We start from the raw sequence: 16,094 nt of genomic DNA, 5'->3' as shown, positions 1-16,094 counted from the left end.
TTAGTACCACGCTGTCTATCGTGGGTTAGTATCAATCAATCAATCAATCAAGTTTATTTTATATAGCCCTTCGTACATCAGCTAATATCTCGAAGTGCTGTACAGAAACCCAGCCTAAAACCCCAAACAGCTAGTAATGCAGGTGTAGAAGCACGGTGGCTAGGAAAAACTCCCTAGAAAGGCCAAAACCTAGGAAGAAACCTAGAGAGGAACCAGGCTATGAGGGGTGGCCAGTCCTCTTCTGGCTGTGCCGGGTGGAGATTATAACAGAACTATGCCAAGATGTTCAAAAATGTTCATAAGTTTCATAAGTGACAAGCATGGTCAAATAATAATCATGAATAATTTTCAGTTGGCTTTTCATAGCCGATCATTAAGAGTTGAAAAACAACAGGTCTGGGACAGGTGGCGGTTCCATAACCGCAGGCAGAACAGCTGAAACCGGAACAGCAGCAAGGCCAGGCGGACTGGGGACAGCAAGGAGCCACCACGCCCGGCAGTCCCGACGTATGGTCCCAGGGCTCAGGTCCTCCGAGAGAAAGAAAGAGAGAAGGAGAAAATTAGAGAGAGCCAAGATTTTCAAAATGTTCATAAATGACAAGCATGGTCAAATAATAATTAGGAATAAATCTCAGTTGGCTTTTCATAGCCGATCATTAAGAGTTGAAAACAGCAGGTCTGGGACAGGTAGGGGTTCCGTAACCGCAGGCAGAACAGTTGAAACTGGAATAGCAGCAAGGCCAGGCGGACTGGGGACAGCAAGGAGTCATCATGCCCGGTAGTCCTGACGTATGGTCCTAGGGCTCAGGTTCTCAGAGAGAGAGAAAGAAAGAGAGAACGAGAGAATTAGAGAGAGCATACTTAAATTCACACAGGACACTGGATAAGACAGGAGAAGTACTCCAGGTATAACCAACTGACCCTAGCCCCCCGACACAAACTACTGCAGCATAAATACTGGAGGCTGAGACAGGAGCGGTCAGGAGACACTGTGGCCCCATCCGAAGATACCCCCGGACAGGGCCAAATAGGAAGGATATAACCCCACCCACTTTGCCAAAGCACAGCCCCCGCACCACTAGAGGGAAATCTTCAACCACCAACTTATAATCCTGAGACAAGGCCGAGTATAGCCAACAAAGATCTCCACCACAGCACAAACCAAGGGGGGGGCGCCAACCCAGACAGGAAGATCACGTCAGTAACTCAACCCACTCAAGTGACGCACCCCTCCCAGGGACGGCATGAAAGAGCACCAGTAAGCCAGTGACTCAGCCCCTGTAATAGGGTTAGAGGCAGAGAATCCCAGTGGAGAGAGGGGAACCGGCCAGGCAGAGACAGCAAGGGCGGTTCGTTGCTCCAGAGCCTTTCCGTTCACCTTCACACTCCTGGGCCAGACTACACTCAATCATATGACCTACTGAAGAGATAAGTCTTCAGTAAAGACTTAAAGGTTGAGACCGAGTCTGCGTCTCTCACATGGGTAGGCAGACTGTTCCATAAAAATGGAGATCTATAGGAGAAAGCCCTGCCTCCCGCTGTTTGCTTAGAAATTCTAGGGACAATTAGGAGGCCTGCGTCTTGTGACCGTAGCGTACGTATTGGTATGTACGGCAGGACCAACTCGGAAAGATAGGTAGGGGCAAGCCCATGTAACGCTTTATAGGTTAACAGTAAAACCTTGAAATCAGCCCTTGCCTTAACAGGAAGCCAGTGTAGGGAAGCTAGCACTGGAGTAATATGATCAAATTTCTTGGTTCTAGTCAGGATTCTAGCAGCCGTATTTAGCACTAACTGAAGTTTATTTAGTGCTTTATCCGGGTAGCCGGAAAGTAGAGCATTGCAGTAGTCTAACCTAGAAGTAACAAATGCATGGATTAATTTTTCTGCATCATTTTTGGACAGAAAATTTCTGATTTTTGCAATGTTACGTAGATGGAAAAAAGCTGTCCTTGAAACAGTCTTGATATGTTCGTCAAAAGAGAGATCAGGGTCAAGAGTAACGCCGAGGTCCTTCACAGATTTATTTGAGACGACTTTACAACCATCAAGATGAATTGTCAGATTTAACAGAAGATCTCTTTGTTTCTTGGGACCTAGAACAAGCATCTCTGTTTTGTCCGAGTTTAAAAGTAGAAAGTTTTCAGCCATCCACTTCCTTATGTCTGAAACACAGGCTTCTAGCGAGGGCAATTTTGGGGCTTCACCATGTTTCATTGAAATGTACAGCTGTGTGTCATCCGCATAGCAGTGAAAGTTAACATTATGTTTTCGAATAACATCCCCAAGAGGTAAAATATATAGTGAAAACAATAGTGGTCCAAAAACGGAACCTTGAGGAACACCGAAATGCACAGTTGATTTGTCAGAGGACAAACCATTCACAGAGACAAACTGATATCTTTCCGACAGGTAAGATCTAAACCAGGCCAGAACTGGTTGTCTATTGTGGGTTAGTACCATGCTGTCTATCGTGGGTTAGTATCATGCTGTCTGTCGTGGGTTAGTACCACGCTGTCTATCGTGGGTTAGTACCATGCTGTCTATCGTGGGTTAGTACCATGCTGTCTATCGTTGGTTAGTACCACGCTGTCTATCGTTGGTTAGTACCATGCTGTCTATCGTGGGTTAGTACCATGCTGTCTGTCGTGGGTTAGTACCACGCTGTCTATCGTGGGTTAGTACCATGCTGTCTATCGTGGGTTAGTACCACGCTGTCTATCGTGGGTTAGTACCACGCTGTCTATCGTGGGTTAGTACCATGCTGTCTGTCGTAGGTTAGTACCACAGGGTTAGTACCACGCTGTCTATCGTGGGTTAGTACCACGGGGTTAGTACCATGGTGTCTGTCGTGGGTTAGTACCATGCTCTCTATCGTGGGTTAGTACCACGCTGTCTATCGTGGGTTAGTACTATGCTGTCTCTCGTGGGTTAGTACCATGCTGTCTGTCCTGGGTTAGTACCACGTTGTCTATCGTGGGTTAGTACCACGCTGTCTATCGTGGGTTAGTACCACGCTGTCTGTCGTGGGTTAGTACCATGCTGTCTCTCGTGGGTTAGTACCATGCTGTCTGTCGTGGGTTAGTACCACGCTGTCTATCGTGGGTTAGTACCATGCTGTCTATTGTGGGTTAGTACCACGCTGTCTATAGTGGGTTAGTACCACTCTGTCCATCGTGGGTTAGTACCACGCTGTCTATCGTGGGTTAGTACCACGCTGTCTGTCGTGGGTTAGTACCACGCTGTCTGTCGTGGGTTAGTACCACGCTGTCTATCGTGGGTTAGTACCACGCTGTCTGTCGTGGGTTAGTACCACGCTGTCTCTCGTGGGTTAGTACCACGCTGTCTCTCGTGGGTTAGTACCACGCTGTCTATCGTGGGTTAGTACCATGGGGTTAGTACCATGCTGTCTGTCGTGGGTTAGTACCACGCTGTCTATCGTGGGTTAGTACCATGCTGTCTATCGTGGGTTAGTACCACGCTGTCTATCGTGGGTTAGTACCATGCTGTCTGTCGTGGGTTAGTACCACGCTGTCTATCGTGGGTTAGTACCACGCTGTCTATCGTGGGTTAGTACCATGCTGTCTATCGTGGGTTAGTACCATGCTGTCTATCGTGGGTTAGTACCACGCTGTCTGTCGTGGGTTAGTACCACGCTGTCTATCGTGGGTTAGTACCACGCTGTCTATCGTGGGTTAGTACCACGCTGTCTATCGTGGGTTAGTACCACGCTGTCTATCGTGGGTTAGTACCACGCTGTCTATCGTGGGTTAGTACCACGCTGTCTGTCGTGGGTTAGTACCATGCTGTCTATCGTGGGTTAGTACCATGCTGTCTATCGTGGGTTAGTACCACGCTGTCTGTCGTGGGTTAGTACCATGCTGTCTATCGTGGGTTAGTACCACGCTGTCTATCGTGGGTTAGTACCATGCTGTCTATCGTGGGTTAGTACCACGCTGTCTATCGTGGGTTAGTACCATGCTGTCTATCGTGGGTTAGTACCATGCTGTCTGTCGTGGGTTAGTACCACGCTGTCTATCATAAATACAATCAAATCAATCAATACTTCTGTACAGTGTTTCACTACCAAGTGGTGGCTTGATCATTTCAATGGTAGAATGATTCATTTAGGTATGAATCGTTTAGGTAGTACGATTCATTTAGGTAAGAATCGGTCTACCCTGGGATGACTCCTGGTCCAGGTCAGTCATCACGGTCTACCCTGGGATGACTCCTGGTCCGGGTCAGTCATCACGGTCTTCTACCCTGGGAGACTCCTGGTCCGGGTCAGTCATCACAGTCAATAGTAGTGCATTATATAGGTATTAGGGTGCCATTTGAGATGCACAGGGAGAGTCAGTGTGATGCTTGGTGCCTCAACTGACATCACAACAATCACCACTGTAACGTGACTCTGGCTAAAAGGTCATATTTAATAACCAACCGAAGCTCCCCCTGTAGTCCAGTCAAAAGCTTTTCCAGAATAGTCTGACTGTTCTCCTGTGTTGTGTCGAGGTAAACACAGAATAGTCTGACTGTCCTCCTGTGTTGTGTCGAGGTAAACACAGAATAGTCTGACTGTCCTCCTGTGTTGTGTCGAGGTAAACAGAATAGTCTGACTGTTCTCCTGTGTTGTGTCGAGGTAAACACAGAATAGTCTGACTGTCCTCCTGTGTTGTGTCGAGGTAAACACAGAATAGTCTGACTGTCCTCCTGTGTTGTGTCGAGGTAAACACAGAATAGACTGACTGTCCTCCTGTGTTGTGTCGAGGTAAACACAGAATAGTCTGACTGTTCTCCTGTGTCGTGTCGAGGTAAACACAGAATAGTCTGACTGTTCTCCTGTGTTGTGTCGAGGTAAACACAGAATAGTCTGACTGTTCTCCTGTGTTGTGTCGAGGTAAACACAGAATAGGGCGACGAAGGGTTCATTCATTCCAGTGAAGTTAAGAAGGGGAAACTCCACCCCTTCTGAATAGTTAATGGTGTATCGTCTAACTAACAACCGGACTATTGAGTAGCAGTGCGCAAGCTCCGCCCACCTGAGGATCTATTTCCTGAGGGGGAGGGGCAAAATCCACTTGACAATTAAATCTCGCTGGATTGATTAATTTAATTTTACTCCTGCGAAGCTTTTATACTCTTTGCTTGTGCCTGTCGTTTTTAATGTTTACAAATTAGATGCGCTGAAATGAAAGCAACTTCCTGAAAATAAACGCTGGGATGATAGTGATATTATGTCTGATCTCACAAACAATGTAAAGTCTGTTTAGATAGATGTCATCTAGAGCCAAGCCTGTTGATCTTTAATCTGAGGGCATCCTGCTAGTGACACAACATGTTGAATTATGCAACAGAACTTGACAACAGTAATTAATGAGGCTGTCTAGACCGAGCAGGTAGGCCTATACAGAGCTAGTGTTTGGTGGTTGCAGGCCAGTGCCACTTATGTTAATTTATTCATATATGCATATTACCTAGTATGTTTATGCAAATGAGGCATATATACATTTCTTTATTTTAACACATATTTTTTAATTACTTGATACTATTAGAATATGGATATGAGTGCATTCTAAGGAAATAAGTGAAATTTTACAAATTGAGTACCAAAATCCCAGAAGTCCAGGTATTATTTGTCCGTGCCAGTAAAATGTTTTATGTGCTATAATCCAGTTAACACCTGATGGAGTTTAGGGGATCTTCATCCGTTGTTCAACTGTTCCATTTATTACAATGGTTTTGAAAACCTTTTAACAATTTGGATGACCGTTGCTAAATTGAGAACCAATTGGCTTGGGTTGGTTGGTATTGATTGTCTTTCTCTCCTTCCGTCCCGCTGTGTGTGTGTGTGTGTGTGTGTGTGTGTGTGTGTGTCTCTAGGTGTGAAAGGGCAGGTGTTGGACACAGAGGGAAACCCATTACAGAATGCTCTGGTGGAGGTGGAGGGGAGACAGAACCTCTGTCCCTTCAGAACGGACCGCCATGGAGAGTACTACAGACTGCTGCTGCCAGGCAACTACACCTTTACGGTGAGACAGCACCCTCTGGTGGTAGTATTGATAGTATAGAATGGTTTATTCAACTACTGCTGCTGTCTCAAATGGCACCCTATTCCCTATGTAGTGCACTACTTTTGACCGGAGCCCTATTCCACTATACAGGGAATAGGGTGCCATTTGGGACCGGTCTGTGTATCTGGGTGGTAGTTATATATTTGGACGGTGAAGCTAAAACTTTTAATTTGGCTCTATTACTCCCAGCATTTTGGATTTGAGATCAAATGTTTCATATGAGGCGACAAGTACAACATGTCACCTTTTTTGAGGGTATTTTCGTACATATCTGTTTTAACGTTTAGAAAATTAAAGCACTTTTATTAGGGTCCGATTTAAAATCTGTGATGCGAAGAACATTGACAGAGTCACGGAATCTAGACAATAAAACGGAATTCAACTATATTCAAAAATGTATGGAATATAGTAGGAAATCAACTAAATATATTAATTTGCCCAAGTTTATTATAAAACATGAACAGAATGCGTCAGTGATTCGTATTTCTTTCAACTTTCTAAACGGGCATCGAGAATTCCCCTGTCTGTTTATGTGACGTTCCTGACCTATTTCTGTTAGTTTGTTGTATGTGTTAGTTGGTCAGGACGTGAGTTTGGGTGGGCATTCTATGTTTTCTGTTTCTATGTTGGTTTAAGGGTTGCCTGGTATGGCTCTTAATTAGAGGCAGGTGTTTGGCGTTTTCCTCTAATTGAGAGTCATATTTAGGTAGGTTGTTTCACAGTGTTCGTTGTGGGTGGTTGTCTCCTGTGTCAGTGTTTGTCGCACCATACTGGACTGTTCGGTTTGTTTTGTACATCGTCATTTTGTGTAGTCTATTTTTACCTGTTCGTGCGTTCTTCTGCGTTATTTGTAAGTTCGTATTGTTCAGGTCTGTCTATACATTTCGGTTTTGTTATTTTGTAGTTTATTCAAGTCTAGGTCGTTTTCTGTCTTCATTGTTTTGTCGTGTCTTTATTAAATTATGTATTCACAACCCGCTGCGCCTTGGTTCAATCACTACTCCTCCTCTTCGGTTGAAGAGGAGGAGAACCACCGTTAGTTTATATGCCCGTTTACCACTCTGTGTAGCTGTTAGCGATGATGCTAAATAAAAACAGTCTTCTGGTAGATGGAAAGGCTTTCCCAAAAACCTTCTCAATTAAATGTTAACTACAAAGTAACCTATTGCCTACCTGGCAGAATTATATCGTGATTATTTGATTCAGTCCAGTGGGTCATTTGTTTTGCCAACTCTACCATCACACGTGTGCTACAAAAACACCACTAAACAGCAGCCTCTTGCTGGGTGCACAGAGGAATTAAAGGGGAACTATTTCCCAGACCTCAAGTGGTCTCCTGATGTGGTTTGAGCATTGTTGTGGTTTTAGAAAATCCCATTTATATTAATAATAAAATAATGGATTTTATAGGGCTCTGCTTTATGTATCTTTTGAAGGTATCATAAGCGTTTGGAAAAATGTACCTCTGTGTGTATTAAAGTAGTTTAGTGTAGTATTTGTTCCCATATTCCTAGCAAGCAATGACTTCATCAAACTTGTGACTCTACAAATTTGTTGGATGCATGTTTGCTGTTTGCCCCCCCCCCCCTCTAAATACAACACTGAGATTGGACTGGGACCGATAGGAATGATTTAACTGCTCTCAAATAAACCAAGAGGGGTGGAGGGTAAACTTTCTCTAAGTGGCATGGGGAGGACATGGGGCTTTGGTCAAACTAGTGCACTATATATGGATTAGGGTGCCGTTTCAGACACAGTCTAGAGTGAGACAGTCCTATGGGTCCTGGTCAAAAGTAGTGCACTATATAGGGAATAGGGTGCGATTTTGGACACAACCTCAATGAATGTTTCTCAGTGTTTTTATTTTGAGCCAGCTCATACAAAGCCATGTGGGTGGTCCTGCCGGGTCGTGTGGTGCAGTAGCACGTATGAGGTCCCACATCTCCCACATCTCCAGTAAACATCTGATCTACGAACAGATAACAAACCGTCCCTCCGCAGACAGATCAGAGAGAAAGCACCAGAACATTTTCAACAACAGAGATATTGTGAAACCATGAGAATAAAAATGTTTTACCCTTTATTATATTTATCCCATCTGTTCAGACGGAATAGATACTTGATCTACAGTACAATACTGTATATTTACTTGGTATACATCTGGGTATGAATCAATCCTTTACTGCATATTTAGTTGGTATACAACTGGGTATGAATCAATCTACAGTACAATACTGTATATTTACTTGGTATACAACTGGGTATGAATCAATACTTTACTGCATATTTAGTTGGTATACAGCTGGGTATGAATCAATCCTTTACTGCATATTTAGTTGGTATACATCTGGGTATGAATCAATCCTTTACTGCATATTTAGTTGGTATACATCTGGGTATGAATCAATCCTTTACTGCATATTTAGTTGGTATACATCTGGGTATGAATCAATCCTTTACTGCATATTTAGTTGGTATACATCTGGGTATGAATCAATCCTTTACTGCATATTTAGTTGGTATACATCTGGGTATGAATCAATCCTTTACTGCATATTTAGTTGGTATACATCTGGGTATGAATCAATCCTTTACTGCATATTTAGTTGGTATACATCTGGGTATGAATCAATCTACAGTACAATACTGTATATTTAGTTGGTATACATCTGGGTATGAATCAATCCTTTACTGCATATTTAGTTGGTATACATCTGGGTATGAATCAATCTACAGTATAGTACAATAATGTATCTTTAGTTGGTATACATCTGGGTATGAATCAATCTACAGTACAATAATGTATCTTTAGTTGGTATATATCTGGGTATGAATCAATCCTTTACTGCACATATGTCAGAGTCAAGGCCCGCGGGCCACATCTGGCCCGCGAGAAGGTTTTTTACGGCCCCTGGGATGATCTTGATTTATTATTAGAACCGGCCCGCAGACCGCAGCAAGCCGGCAGCCCGCAGATCTTTTACACGCACCAATACTACATTTCCCACAATGCAACGGTGACGCACCGAGCAGTAGGCTGCTTCATTTCAATATTTATTGGCACAGCAGTCGTCAGCATCACAGTAAAATTAACTTTCAGATACCCATCAAAAATGGCAAAACGGAAGGTGGACACTGAGAACCGGGGGTTTCAAACAAGGTGGGAGTCGGAGTATATGTTCACGGAGGTAGCTGGAAAACCTGTGTGTCTTCTGTGTGGAGAAAGTGTGGCGGTACTGAAAGAGTATAATCTGAGACGACATTATGAAACGAAACACGCGGACAAAAACAAGAATATGGACATGGAACAAAGGCTACAAAAGGCAGAGGAATTAAAACGAGGCCTCAAATCTCGACAGGCTCTGTTCAAAAAAGCCAAATCACAAGGCCAGGCTGCTGTCAAGGCCAGTTTTATTTTGGCAGAAGAGATCGCTAAATCAGCCCGGCCATTTACGGAGGGGGATTTCATCAAAAACTGCATGATTAAAGTTTGTGACGAAGTTTGCCCAGAAAAAAGGCAACTCTTTTTAAATGTGAGTCTGAGCAGAAACACCATTGCCGAGAGAGTAGACGAGTTGTCCATCAATCTAAAAGAGCAGCTTGTGAAAAAGGGAAAAGATTTCATTGCATATTCCTTGGCTGTGGATGAGAGCACCGACATTTCTGACATTGCCCAGTTGTCAATTTTCATCCGCGGAGTGGACTCCAGCCTAAGCGTGACAGAGGAGTTTTTGGCTTTACGTCCTATGCATGGCACAACTACGGGGCATGATTTGTATGAAGAGGTGTCAAGATGTGTAAATGAGATGGAGCTGCCTTGGGAAAAACTCGTGGGTTTGACAACCGACGGAGCACCTGCGATGTGTGGACACAGGAGCGGACTGGTGGCGAAGATACGGGAAAAGATGCAAGAGGAAAACGCGACAGGTGAGCTGACAGCTTATCATTGTATCATACACCAGGAAGCGTTGTGCGGTAAAGCCTTGAAAATGGAGCATGTAATGAGCATCATCACGCGCACAGTTAACTTTATCAGAGCCAAAGGTTTGAATCACCGCCAGTTCAAGGCATTTCTGACGGAGTTAGAAACGGAGCATGGTGATTTGCCTTATCACACAGAGGTGCGATGGCTAAGCCAGGGAAAGGTGCTTCAAAGATGTTTCGAGCTTCGTGAGGAGATTTGTCTGTTCTTGGACAGCAAAGGGAAAGACACAACACAACTCCGAGACGAAATGTTTCTGTGTGAAATGGCTTTTCTGTGTGACATTACGAGTCATCTGAATGCAATGAACTTGCAGCTGCAGGGTCGGGATCATGTCATCTCTGATATGTACAGTACAGTGAAGGCATTTAAAACCAAACTGACTCTGTGGGAGACGCAGATGCGGAAAGAAAATTTGAGCCACTTTCCCAGCTGCCAGACCATGAAAGAGAAGCTCTCTACCAGTGCGTTCCCGAGCGCACAGTTGGCTGATAAAATAGGTATGCTTGCCGCTGACTTTCGACGCCGATTTGCTGACTTTGAAGCACAAAAAAGCAGGTTGGAACTGCTCGGTAACCCATTTGCTGTTGACGTGGAAAGCTCACCACCAAACCTCCAAATGGAGTTGATTGACCTCCAATGCAATGATGCACTGAGGGCAAAATATGCGGCAGTGGGTGCTGCGGAGTTCGCCCGTTTCCTCCCCGACACAATGCCCCAGCTGCGCATCCAGGCTGCTCAAACGTTGTCTATGTTTGGCAGCACATACCTGTGTGAACAACTGTTTTCTTTGATGAACCTGAACAAAACATCACACAGAAGTCGACTTACTGCTGAACACCTCCACTCAATTCTGAGGATTTCCTCAGCTCAGAGCCTTACCCCGAACATTGATGAACTTGTGGAAAAGATGGGACACCACCAAGTATCACCCTCAACCTCAAACAAGTGAACATTACTGTGCAATCACATATTTAGAGTTTTTACTCAGTTCAAGTTTAAAAGTTAAAGTTTAATATTTGTTTTCACTGCATGTTACTTCTCCTTAAACAAAGTGTTGTTTTTGATTAATAGATTTTTGCACTTTATTTTATTGTATTTCAATCCAATTATATTTTAAAAATATTTCAGTTGAGTGGATGATAGAAAATTGCTATTATTGTTTTTTTCTTTGAAGTAAATTTAGCCCACTTTTGCTAAAATAGAAAATATAGGCTACTGATGGTGCCTTGAATACCGGTTTCTTTCATTTAATGTTCATGTTATGGGGATTTTTATATAAAGGAAATTTGTCTTTTGTGTCTGTTGAAAATTAAAGATTACTGACAGAGCCATAAGAAAATATTGCTTTATTTATCTGATCATATTGGAATATATTTGTTAGGTTTTCAGTAGGTTCAATTAGGTTCACTAGACTATATGCGTCATTTAAAAAATTTTCAATGAACATTCGAACAGTCCGGCCCTCGGCTTGTAGCTAAATTTTTTATTTGGCCCTCCGTCCATTTGACTTTGACACCCCTGCTTTACTGCATATTTAGTTGGTATACATCTGGGTATGAATCAATCTACAGTATAGTACAATAATGTATCTTTAGTTGGTATACATCTGGGTATGAATCAATCTACAGTACAATGCTGTATCTTTAGTTGGTATACAACTGGGTATGAATCAATCTACAGTACAATACTGCATATTTAGTTGGTATACATCTGGGTATGAATCAATCCTTTACTGCATATTTAGTTGGTATACAACTGGGTATGAATCAATACTTTACTGCATATTTAGTTGGTATACATCTGGGTATGAATCAATACTTTACTGCATATTTAGTTGGTATACATCTGGGTATGAATCAATCCTTTACTGCATATTTAGTTGGTATACAGCTGGGTATGAATCAATCTACAATACAATACTGTATATTTAGTTGGTATACAACTGGGTATGAATCAATCCTTTACTGCATATTTAGTTGGTATACAACTGGGTATGAATCAATCTACAGTACAATACTGTATATTTAGTTGGTATACAACTGGGTATGAATCAATCTACAGTACAATACTGCATATTTAGTTGGTATACATCTGGGTATGAATCAATCCTTTACTGCATATTTAGTTGGTATACAACTGGGTATGAATCAATCTACAGTACAATACTGTATATTTAGTTGGTATACAACTGGGTATGAATCAATCCTTTACTGCATATTTAGTTGGTATACAACTGGGTATGAATCAATCCTTTACTGCATATTTAGTTGGTATACAACTGGGTATGAATCAATCCTTTACTGCATATTTAGTTGGTATATATCTGGGTATGAATCAATCTACAGTACAATACTGTATCTTTAGTTGGTATACATCTGGGTATGAATCAATCTACAGTATAGTACAATAATGTATATTTAGTTGGTATACAACTGGGTATGAATCAATCTACAGTACAATAATGTATATTTAGTTGGTATACAACTGGGTATGAATCAATCAATCGTGTCAAATCAATCAATGTGATTGACATATTTGCTTGTGTGTGAAGTTAACTCAACATTGTAATAATTGATCAATACATTAACTAATCGATCAATGTGACTTGACAGGTGACGTTCCCGGGCCACCAGGTGTTGATGGAGACGTTGGCGGTCCCGTACGGTCCCGACTCATTCTCGGCCCTCGTCCACAACTTCCAGCTGCAGAGGTCCGCAACCACCACCCCTGGCCCCAGCCACCCCACCCAGTCCTGCACCCCACCCCAGGTCTGGAGGCCCCTGGGTGGCCACTCTCACAGCCTGGGCCCCTCGGGTGTCACCACCCTCCTGGTTCTCCAGGTTCTCTGGAATACCATGTTACTGTGACCGAGAGATGGGTCTCAAATGGAACCTCATTTCCTGTATAGTGTAGGGCTCTGGTCGAAAATAGTGCACTATATAGGGGATAGGATGCCATTTGGGACGTATCCATGGAGACGGACAGACAGACTGATTGAGATGGAATCTCCCAGTCCAGAGACATTGTCTTTTTTTCAGTATTTTTGTACAAACAAAAAAATCCTATATATATTTTCTTGTAACACTTTGCATTGCTCTACCTTGCACAAACACGTGAGCCATTTTGTGTTTTTTTTTTATTGTATGTTTTGTATTGATGCTTTTAGTTTTTTTTAAATATTGTGCTGAAAGAAAGCAATACTGCCAGCCAGCAATCTGCCATGCCAAGATAAGAAGAAGAGACAAAAGACAAGGGGTAAGGGAGGGAAGGAAGGTTGTTGAGGACAAGGGATAGAGGGAGGGGTGTTGAGAAGGACAAGGGGTAAGGAAGGGATGGAGGGAGGGGTGTTGAGAAGGTCTAGAAGTGCCTCTAAGAACGCCTACCCGTCAACGTGATACCTGGAATCACACCTCCACCTGCAAACGTGACAAGACTTGCTTTTAGACAGAGACTACCTGCCTGAGCTCACTGCACAGCACAGAGAACAGGGAACACACAGCAGATAACAAACACTATGTTCCTAGGTAACAAAAAGAACATCAATTAAAACACAGCCACGGCCATCCTCTTTCCAGACCGTGGACTGTATCACAATACCTGTACTAGTGGACTGTATCACAATACCTGTACTAGTGGACTGTAGACTGTATCACAATACCTGTACTGGTGGACTGTATCACAATACCTGTACTAGTGGACTGTAGACTGTATCACAATACCTGTACTAGTGGACTGTATCACAATACCTGTACTAGTGGACTGTAGACTGTATCACAATACCTATACTAGTGGACTGTAGACTGTATCACAATACCTGTACTAGTGGACTGTATCACAATACCTGTACTAGTGGACTGTAGACTGTATCACAATACCTATACTAGTGGACTGTATCACAATACCTGTACTAGTGGACTGTAGACTGTATCACAATACCTGTACTATTGGACGGTAGACTGTATCACAATACCTGTACTAGTGGACTGTATCACAATACCTGTACTAGTGGACTGTAGACTGTATCACTATAGTTATTGTCAAAAACAGAACCTTCCTGAAGCATTATGATGAATGGTAGACCCATAAATGGCACCCTATTCCCTACCTAGTGCACTACCTTTGCCCAAAGCCCTATAGACCCTGGTTAAAAAAGTAGTGCACTATATAGGGAATAGATTGGGTGCCATTTGGGACAGAGACAATATTGTCCATAGATGCCTCTCATGTTGTTCTACCTCATTTAACAACTGACCTTTGACCTTTCAGCTGACAATGATTGTTGTGCCTTGATGATTAAATCTGTCTCAATTTATGTTTTAGGATCAGTCTTTTTTTCCACGTCTGTGGTTCCATTGTTCATGTGTGGGCTATGTCTTAAGGTGTTATGTCAAAGTTAACCAATATAATGTAGCGATTAAGGTGTTGGCTTGACATTTGCTGTACAGGTATTGTACACCTTCAATATATGTAGCTTAAATCATGACACTACACATTAACCTTGCTTGAGAGGTGATGATGGGTAGTGGATGGAGGAAGATTGCTTTTTACCAGCAGATGGAATCCTGTCTCCACTATGACTAAAGATCTGCAAGTCAGGGATAGGTCTACTGTAGTCAGTCACCTGGGCACCCAGCCAGACCCACACCACCATAACCCAGACCTGTAATTTTATTTATTTATTCATTTATTCAGGGAAAACCAATGAGACCAGGGTCACATCCCCCAGGGTGCCCTGGTTTACAGTACTACAACAATCAAAAACGATGTGAAACCAAACAGCAATCAATACAATGTCAAATAAAATGTAAATACAGCACAACGTTCCATTCCTCAGCTACTTGGTCCCCAACACCCTAAACTGCACCAGAACATCTAATTGTTATGAGTTCTGCAAATTGTTCCAGCAGTGAGGCGCATTAAAGGACAGAGGGCGCTGTTTTCACTTTGGGGGAAAATCGTGCCCAATTTAAACGGCCTCGTACTCAATTCTTGCTCGTACAATATGCATATTATTATTACTATTGGATAGAAAACACTCTCTAGTTTCTAAAACCGTTTGAATTATATCTGTGAGTAAAACAGAACTCCTTTTGCAGCAAACTTCCTGACAGGAAGTGGAAAATCTGAAATCGATGCTCTCTTCTAGGGGCTGCCTATTAAAGTCCTTGATATTTATTAGTTTAGATGCACTTCATACGTCTTCCACTAGATGTCGACAAGCAGTGAGAGAAGAAATTGAGTGTGTAACTTGATCTGGGCTCGAATAATAGCTCTTGGCATGACGTGTCACCAGTTTCCTGTTTTCTGGAGAGCGCGAGAAGGGACCTGGATTTGCCTTCTGATAAGCTGTCGTTATGGACGACTAATATCTCCGGCTTTGATTTTATTTGATACATGTGACAATATCATCGTAAAGTATGTTTTTTCAATATAGTTGAATCAGATTATTGAAATTTTTTCGGGAGTTTTGCCGTGTTCCGTTCTCTGAGTTTGTTGACGATGGAGAGATTCGCGCCACTTGGCAAGTGTGCTTGCTAAATCGAGAGGGAAAAAGGCCGTTCTAAAACCAAACAACGATTGTTCTGGACAAAGGACCCCTTGTACAACATTCTGATGGAAGATCAGCAAAAGTAGGACCCATTTTATGATGCTATTTCATATATCTGTCGAACATGTTGTACTAGTCGTTTGCGCCCAGATTTTGGGTACTCTCTCGCTATACCTAAGCTGGATGTCGTAATGAAGTTATTTTTAGAATTCTAACACGGCGATTGCATTAAGAACTAGTGTATCTATCATTTCCTATACAACATGTATTTTTTAGTTATGTTTATGAATAGTTATTTGGTCAGAATATGTGTGTCAGAAAAATATCCGGACGTTGTGGGAAAAAGATGCTACGTTAGCACAATGTATAACCACTGATTTCAGCTCTAAATATGCACATTTTCGAACAAAACATAAGTGTATGTATAACCTGATGTTATAGGACTGTCATCTGATGAAGCTTATCAAGGTTAGTCAAATTATATATC

At 42.5% G+C, this 16,094-nt stretch overlaps 1 protein-coding gene across 2 annotated transcripts in view; it reads left to right on the top strand.

Annotated features, from left to right (window-relative positions):
• The window catches only part of cpm (carboxypeptidase M), a 103,278-nt gene extending 88,405 nt beyond the window's left edge, over positions 1 to 14,873 (top strand). For both annotated transcript variants that reach the window (XM_038996801.1, XM_038996800.1), the window contains 2 exons: positions 5,884 to 6,032; positions 12,672 to 14,873. In XM_038996801.1, the coding sequence (XP_038852729.1) occupies positions 5,884 to 6,032; positions 12,672 to 12,926 (404 nt within the window). In that variant the 3' untranslated portion in view covers positions 12,927 to 14,873. The remainder of the gene's footprint in view (positions 1 to 5,883; positions 6,033 to 12,671) is intronic.
• The last annotated feature ends 1,221 nt before the right edge of the window (positions 14,874 to 16,094 follow it).

Source organism: Salvelinus namaycush, chromosome 6, assembly GCF_016432855.1.
Source record: "Salvelinus namaycush isolate Seneca chromosome 6, SaNama_1.0, whole genome shotgun sequence".
NCBI classification, from domain to species: domain Eukaryota; kingdom Metazoa; phylum Chordata; class Actinopteri; order Salmoniformes; family Salmonidae; genus Salvelinus; species Salvelinus namaycush.
Note: the sequence above shows the minus strand (reverse complement) of the source record. Positions and strands in the feature narration are given on the sequence as shown.